The sequence below is a fragment of the Salvelinus sp. IW2-2015 genome, unplaced genomic scaffold (genome assembly GCF_002910315.2).
Source record: "Salvelinus sp. IW2-2015 unplaced genomic scaffold, ASM291031v2 Un_scaffold1535, whole genome shotgun sequence".
Lineage (NCBI taxonomy): Eukaryota > Metazoa > Chordata > Actinopteri > Salmoniformes > Salmonidae > Salvelinus > Salvelinus sp. IW2-2015.
The window spans coordinates 163,333-171,504 of record NW_019942970.1 but is presented as its reverse complement, the minus strand read 5'-3'; the positions used below and the strand labels follow the sequence as shown (position 1 = coordinate 171,504).

The window sequence follows — 8,172 nt, the reverse complement described above, 5'->3', positions numbered from 1 at the left end:
TCAAACCCACAAATGCTGACGCTCCAGATACTCAACTAGTCTAAAGAAGGCCAGTTTTATTGCTTCTTTAATTAGAACAGTTTTCAGATGTGCTAACATAATTGCAAAGGGGTTTTCTAATGATCAATTAGACTTTTAAAATGATAAACTTTGAAGAGCTAACACAACGTGCCATTGGAACACAGGAGTGATGGTTGCTGATAATGGGCCTCTGTATATATTGAATTTAAAAAAATAAATTTTTAAAAGAATCGGCCATTTCCAGCTACAATAGTCATTTACAATATCTACACTGTATTTCTGATCAATTTTATGTTATTTTAATGGACAAAAATGTTTGCTTTTCTTTTAAAAACAAGGGCATTTCTAAGTGACCCCAAACTTTTGAACGGTAGTGTGTGTATATATATAAAAAACTGTTTAGTCATTGGGGAGAATGCAAGGACATGCATTTGTTATGGAGACATGTATTGAGGAGAATACTGCACATAAAACAATATAACGTGTGTGTGCTTGCCCTTATGTTCATTTTCCCTGGGCTTGATCCATTCTTCAAAAGGAGGGAGAATGGGTTCCAGTATCAAGACATAGTAACACACACAGTCACATAACAAAACAGGCATAGCATATTATCAAATATCATTCATTTATCTGTTTACAGCAAAAGGAGGAACAGTCATTGTTTTCAAAGTAAAAATCACATATTACAGACAAGCACTGAATGAACATCCATGGGCAGTCAAGAACATGACAAACACAGGAAATGGCCCTCGATTCACATCCGTCACAACTACCTCTCCGCCACCACTGACCGGCTCTGCCCTGTCTTTCTGAACATGAGATCGTAACACATTTGGTCTGGAGGAGTGAATGAGCACCTACTGTTGTCCTGCCTGCTGCAATTGTAGACAATCRTTTTTATACTCAACAATGACAACCAGACCAGTGTTCCTACACTCCTGTAGTTCACTAGATCACAGTTTAATCTTCTACTGCTGCCCATACATTCACCCCAATAGGATAAGAGTCAGTAAAACATGCTCTCTGCCAGTCAAGTCAGTACAGTCCCTCAGCCCACACAGGTAGTTCTGTCATGGTTCTCCGATAGTTGAGCCTCTCACTGGCTCTCAGTAGCTGTAGATAACTCTGAGGCTTGTTTGATGGTTCTATGACAGGTCTGTGATAGTTCTGAGTCGTGGCTGTTTGACCCTCAGAATATCTAGATAGTCGTGTGATGGTTCTGTGAGGGTTATCTGATGGTCCGGTCATGGTTCTGAGTTGTCTCTGTCTGGCCTTTAGATGAGCTGTAGACTGTCTACAGAGATGGAGTCCATCCCCAGACTGTTAGATGAGCTGTAGGCTGTCTACAGTGATGGAGTCCATCCCCAGACTGTTCTCCAGGGCTGTGTGGTAGATCTCTATAGCCTCAGCCAGGGGTAGGGTTCCTCCCTCACTGGTCTCTATGATGGCGATGGTCTCCCCAAACTCATTACACATGATGGTGGGAGTACCCTGGGTCTGGATAGGAAAGGAAGCATTGTATGGAGGATGTGAGAGAACAACATATTTGAACAACATATTTTCTCAATTTTACAGACTAACACCCCCTCAGAGGCCGCACACAGACCCCGCCCTCACCTGCTGTAGGGTCGACGTCTGTATGTGGATCAGCTGAGGCTGCCCATTGGCCAGTTCCACTTGGGATGCCTCCACTAGCGCCACAGCGGTGCTGGTCTCCATGGCAACCTGTGCTGCAGCCGCCTCCTCCTGCCTCTGCTGGCGTGCGTGGGTCTTCCTGTGGTTCCGCAGGTTGGAGAAGGACTTGAAGGCCTTGCCACACACCAGACAGGCGTGGGGGCGCTCCCCCGTGTGCGTACGCCGGTGCTCCGCCAGGTGCATGCTCTGGACAAAGCCCTTGTCACATATTTCGCAGCGGAACGGCCGCTCCCCYGTRTGCGTGCGCAGGTGCTCTCGCAGGTGCGTGTTCTGCCGGAARCGCTTGCCACACAGGTTGCAGGGGAAGGGGCGCTCTCCTGTGTGGATGCGCTGATGCAAGGTCACRCCAGAGGAGGAGACAAACAGCTTACCGCAGGTTAGGCACTGGTGGGATTTACCCCTGGCCACTGCACCACCACAGGACCGACCAGGAACCAGGCCGTGGCTCAGCTGATGCAGACGCCAGTTGGCTGCAGAGTTGAGCTTCTTYCYACACACAGTGCAGTCCAGGCCCCCTCTCATGATGCTGGTGGTCCCTGTGTCTTCTGAGGTGGAGGGCTCTGAGTGGGGCTCCCYGTCAGGGCACACTTGGGGCTGGCTCTCTAACCCTCCCTCTCTGTCTGCCTGGGCCTCAGTGGGGTGGACCTCCTGACAGTGGCGGTCTCTCTTCCTCCTGTGCRGGAAGCCAGCCTGGCAGTGRGGGCAGGAGAAYGGGGCCGGGGCCCCCGGGTGAACAGTGTAGCGGTGGGCGGCTAGCTTGGCCGGCCGTACGAAGGTGGCGGGGCAGTCCGGGCAGGGCCAGGGAGGGAGGTTGGCATGGAGTAGGCGGTGCTGCCGGAGGTTGGATGACTGGGTGAATGTCCGGTGGCAGATGTCGCAGCGGTAGGGGCGCACGCCAGAGTGGGTGAGGTTGTGGCGAGACAGGTTGGCCAGGGACGAGAAGGTCTTKCCGCAGTCTGAGCACTGGAAGGGCCGCTCGCCGGTGTGTATACGCAGGTGGTTGCGTAGGTGCATCTGCTTCTTGAAGGTCTTGGTGCACACGGAGCACTTGAAGTGTCGCTCGGAGATGTGGGCCGTATGGCGGTGTTTGACCAGGCGGAGCAGGGAGGGGAAAGCCTGAGGGCAGGAGGGGCAGGGGAACGCGCCCCGGGGGCCAGCTGGACCAGAGGGGTTAGGGTCAGTAGAGGAACCAGGATCAGCAGTATGTTCCCCCGGTTGGGATTCTCCACTGCCCCCTGGTGCCCTCTCCACATCCACCCCATTCTCCTTTCCTCCCTCTGCCCTGCTCAGAGAGCTGGAGGCAGTGTCCTCCCCCGACTCGCCTATCTCCATCTCAGCCTCKGTAAGGGGGGCCATTAGGTTCTCCTCGTCCCCCTCCGTCTCCATGGGGCTGCCCTCACCCCCGCCCCTCAGAGCCCGGGCTCTCTGAAGGATGGACAGGGCTGACAGGGACATCCTCCTGGGGGCCGCTGGGACCTGCACAGGACATCGTCAAAACACATGCTCATACAKTGACCAGTATGGGACTGAATTTAACTAGAGAAACAAAACATTTGCACACATTTCTCATTGATGATTTGCACAAAACATTTCTCAAGTTAGAATTTGGAACTATAAGAACAATATTACCATTTTTAAAAAGAAAACGTGGTTACCAGGACGACGGGGGTAAGTGTAGTGGTGGCTGCTTTGGTGGTGTGTGTTCTACGGTGGTACAGGAACTTGGTCATATTGGTGAAGGTCTTGGCACAGTGYTCACACCTGTGGAGCGGCTCTGCTGTGTGAGACTTCCTACAGGACAGAGCGAGGGATGACGTGAGGGATGAAGAAAGAAGTAGGGAGGGGCGGATATAAAAAGAGAAGATTTGTCTCAGAGCCTTCAATACAAAACAGCATTCAAAAAGCAATAGACAGGAAAACATTTGGGATTGTGATGGTTTATGATGAGAACATGATGTCTGGTCAGGCACCTACCTGTGTATGATGAGGGTCATCTCGGTGTTGAAGCCGTGACCACAGTCCACACACAGATACCGAGCCTCCCCGGAGTGAGAGCGCATGTGTGTCTGCAGTGACRTSGCCTTCTTAAACACCTTGTCGCACTCCCGRCACTCGTATGTGCCATGCTCGTGCACGCGCCTGTGTGCCGCCAGCCGATTAGCTGACGTGAAGGTACGCTGGCATTGGTTGCAGTGCAGGCATAGCGGTGTGTTTCTAGATCTTTTAGCCAGGGCGCGTCTCCCCGTTCCCTTCCCCCTCTCCTCTGCCACCCTCCCCCCATTCTCCTCCCCTCTCTCCTCCTCCCCCCCTCTGTCCTCCTCGTATCCCATCATCACACCGTCCTCACCGCTCTCCTTCTCCTGGGCCAGGAAGTGCTCCCCCTGGTGTTGCAGGAAGTCCTCTGGGGTCTGGAAGAGGAGGGCACACTCGGAGCACTCATAGGGGTGGAAGATCACCACCTCCCCCTGCTGCTCTTTCTCCACCCGGACAGCAGACAGCGCCACCTCCAGTCTCTGGAGGCCGTTCTCTGGAACCACCAGCTTTCCTACCGAGCCCACCCCTAGAGGAGTGAGCAGAGGGGGCAGCAGCTTGGCGCGCCGTAGGCCGGGGGTACTGGAGCCATCGGCCAGGGCCTGGGCACTGCAGATCTGGAGACGCATTGTGGCCGAGCCGGGAAGGGGGGAGACGGGGGGTAGGAAGGTGGCCCGGGAGGGGGTCGAGGGCTGGGGGGCAGACTGATGCTGTTGTTGTTGTTGGGCTAGGACCTGAGGGGGGCACAGACATGATCATGTTTGAGTGAGAATAACTGGTTACTGGTTTTAAAAAGCTTTTTGCCATGAAGTGTGTACAGTACCTGTGCTAAGATCTCCCCAGCTTGTTGTTCACTCAAGACAAAGTTCTGAACACTGACCAAGGGTGTCACAGTACCATCGGGCTGCAGCACATACTCCTGGGAGAGAGAGGAGGGGGGAGGAAGTTTGAGCCAAGAAAGGAAACACCTAATTCTGCCTGTCTGCTTCTGCGCTAAAGAACGCCAGCCTGTAAGCCCTTTGATGAAGGGTTTGCTGATGAAATGTGTTGGTATTTAATACTCACAGTCTCTGTGGCACTGTGTGTGCTGCTCTTGCTGTGGGTCTGTCTGTGGGCCAGCCACACCTCTGGAGAGTCAAACAGGGCCAGGCAGTCTAGACACTGGTACTGGACAGGCCCCGACACCTGGCCCTCTGTCCCTGCCTCGTCTGTCTCCAACACCTCACACAGTTCTAGGGAACACAACACAATGTTCAGCAGGTGATTCTCACTATCTAGCCCCTCTACATTCAAACAACCTCTGCCTTTCATCCTTGAAACAAACCACCACCTTTCACCCCCCCTCTTCAAGACATATATCCACCCTTTCCTGTCCTACACCATCCTCCCCCTCTCACCATGGTCCTCTGTCTCCAACCCTGCCTCTCTCATGTGCAGCTCCTGGTGCAGTAGCAGTTCATCTGGGTTCCTGATGAGGGCACCACACTCCAGGCACTGGTACTGGCTGTCCCCATACTCTGAGATGCCCTGGATGGCCATGGCCTCCCCAGCCTCCCCCTCTTCTCCCTCCTGCCCTGTGTGGATCTGCTGGTGCATCAGCACTTCTTCTAGGGTGTTGAAGAGCTGGTGGCACTCGCTGCACATGTACTGGTGCTGCATGTCGTACATKCCCTCTGAGTCCTCCTGCTGGTCATCCATGACTACTGCAAGGTGGTTTTTGTAGGACCGTGTGTGTTAGTCAGCACAATTCAATGAATGATAAAAAGGCTCCTGTCCTGGTCTGAGTTATAGCTCTGTGTTACGATCTTGATACAAGTATGCCTCGATGGTTGAACTGAAGACTTTGATGTCTGTTAGTGAGAAAACGGTGTGTTGTGAGTTTTAGGGCTTGAACCAGTAACAATGATTAGTAAAGTAGCTAGCATCTTTCCTCAGGTATCTCACTATGATGTTCTGTGATGTCAGGACAACAGGGAGGGAGCCTGAAAAAAAGCAAAATACAGTAGTCTCAGTCAGCTATTTGGTATCGCCTGTCCCAAACCCCAAATGGCCCACAGACATTATTTTAGTTTACAATGATGTAGGTCATTTCCATGTAAAAGGAGCCATGAGCACCAACATGTGATATTGATAGGAACATATCTCAATGTGGCCCTCATACAATCATGGCCACCTAATCATCCCCAGCTTCCAATTGGCTCACACATCGCCCCTCTTCTCCCCTGTAACAAATCCCAGGTCGTTGCTGTAAATGAGAATGTGTTCTCAGTCAACTAAGGGTTAAATAAATACAATTAAAATGAATAACAAAAAATATATGTATCAAAATGGGTGTCAAATGAAGTCATAGATAAAGGTTTCTAGTAATTGCTTGGATTTCTGGTCAAACAGATGGAAAGAGGTCTTAGAAAACATCTACCAGATAAGCCTTAAAAAAGGTATTAGAAATATATCAAAACACAATAATGTTGAAGTAATATTTAGGTAAACTATTATCAACACTTAAATCATTTATCCAAAACTAAATGTAGGTTGCCTTCTTAAAACACTGCCTTGTGCCTTGTAATTCCRTTACCAAAACCCACATATCTTTAAGATGATAATGAAAGTTCACAGAAGTAACAAGGTAGACCTACCAATTAGTTTGTGTTTTTTACAGTTTGTGAATTATTTTGTGATTATAACTCGTAATTCTGTTACCAAATTGGTTACATAATTACAGAAAAAACAGTAACGGAATTACAGCAATTGAATTGACCACAATGGGAAATCAAATCATAATGTCCTCCCTTCCACTGGCATACTGTTATGTTCAGCTCATAACTGTTTTCTGTCTCTTTCTGTTGTCTGGTGGTCAAAGCGAGAGTGTGAAAACAGTGGACAACCTCTCCCTCTTCTCTCTCTAGTTAATATCACCTCTCCCGGTTCTTACTGATGACTACCCAAGAGCCCCCTCTCTTTCCATTTACTAAAACTGTAGCCAGCATCCGCACCCACTGAGCACCGGAAGTCCATGGACGTTGAAAAGTAGTTGAAATGTCAACGTCCACATACGTCATTTTTGGGGCCAGTCAGGGCCGGCCTTGATTTGACCCAAACACAGACGCCCATGATTGGTGACTGCACCAAATTTGAACCAATCATAAACGTCTATGTTTCACAAGTTTGGATAGCACAGTGAAGAAAAGTAGAGTATAGTACAGTAGAGTTCCGTACAGTAGAGCACAGTAATGTACTGTACTATATTGTGCTCTACTGTAATGTCCAAACTTGTGAAACATAGACGTTTATGATTGGTTCAGATTTGGTCTTGTTTGTGGGCAGAGCTCATTTGAACAATAGCCAGTGTGTAGAATGATACCCATATATGCAAAGGATGATATTGCATATTTCTACCTTTGTGTACCTATTCAGGATGAATCACAATAAAGAAAATGACATTCATATCCATAAATTATGCATTTCTGTGTAGTACAGATCAGGGACCCATGATGTAATTTCGTTACCGTAATTCTGTTACTTCACTTACTGTAGTTCAATAACCAAAATAGATGTACTGTTATTCTGTTAACAAACTTCGCATCTACACTGTTGTTCCAGTAAATGTTTTTGTTTAGCATAAATTGTGAAAGTGAAAAATCTGAGTCTCAGCGTAATTCCGTTACCATGGAATTGCCCTGTAGCGATTGCATGGTTCCATAAAATCGTCATAGAAAATAGAGCTGATAGCTACAAGCTAATTAGAAGCTGCCACAAGCAGCAGAAGCTAACTGCATGTAGGCGCCAAATGGTGGTAGACGGGATGTGAAATAGTTAACAGGGATGTGTATAATTAGATGCATTTTTTCTACTCAAATATGGCATATAATTAATGACATTTAGTTTATACAAGCCACAGTGCTGCATGATAGCTTGCAACATTGCTTCCTGTGTGTTATCATTCATGTGGCGAGCTGTTGGCGGCGCTCTCTCCGATATCCGAGACCTCTTCGGAGGCACCGCTGTCTCCTGACTGTGGCTCCCCGGCTCAAGGCGGTCGTCAGGCGGCGCTATCCACTTTTCCCCGCAGGTCTCCGGTAAACACGACAGGCCCTTCCTTCCCCTCCCGTTCAAATAATCTTACCTCTCATCTACTGTCGTTGGACAATCCCTCGTGAGGTAGTCACAAAGCTCCGCAGAAGCAACAATGCACTCTCCGTTCCGTCTTTAAGTGAATAACGCACTGATTTAACGGTACGCTTTTAAAATCGTGAATCTTCTGGCAGAGAAACATTTCGGTGCACGAAAAACATCGTTTGTCCGCGGATCGTTCCTCTGTTGTCGGCATGCTCTGCTGCCTTGCGCTCTGGCCTTGTGACTTTGGAAGGAAGTGATTGGATACATTCCCTGTCAGTCATCAAGCGGTCTTTAGGGCATTTTCACAAA

At 49.2% G+C, this 8,172-nt stretch overlaps 1 protein-coding gene across 2 annotated transcripts; it reads right to left on the bottom strand.

Moving 5' to 3' along the window:
- Positions 1-627: 627 nt before the first annotated feature.
- Positions 628-8,139, bottom strand: znf526 (zinc finger protein 526). Of its 2 annotated transcripts, XM_070439274.1 has the most exons (9): positions 7,871-8,139; positions 5,145-5,729; positions 4,813-4,979; positions 4,571-4,666; positions 3,691-4,481; positions 3,372-3,507; positions 1,639-3,192; positions 1,343-1,518; positions 628-1,293 (listed from the first exon to the last, which is right to left on the bottom strand). In XM_070439274.1, the coding sequence occupies exons 2-8, from the start codon at positions 5,443-5,445 to the stop codon at positions 1,345-1,347; spliced, it is 3,219 nt and encodes a 1,072-aa protein (XP_070295375.1). In that variant the 5' UTR covers positions 5,446-5,729; positions 7,871-8,139; the 3' UTR covers positions 628-1,293; positions 1,343-1,344. The 2 variants fall into 2 exon arrangements, with proteins under 2 accessions (XP_070295375.1, XP_070295374.1); XM_070439273.1 differs by having other exon boundaries at positions 628-1,518.
- Between the last annotated feature and the right edge of the window lie 33 nt (positions 8,140-8,172).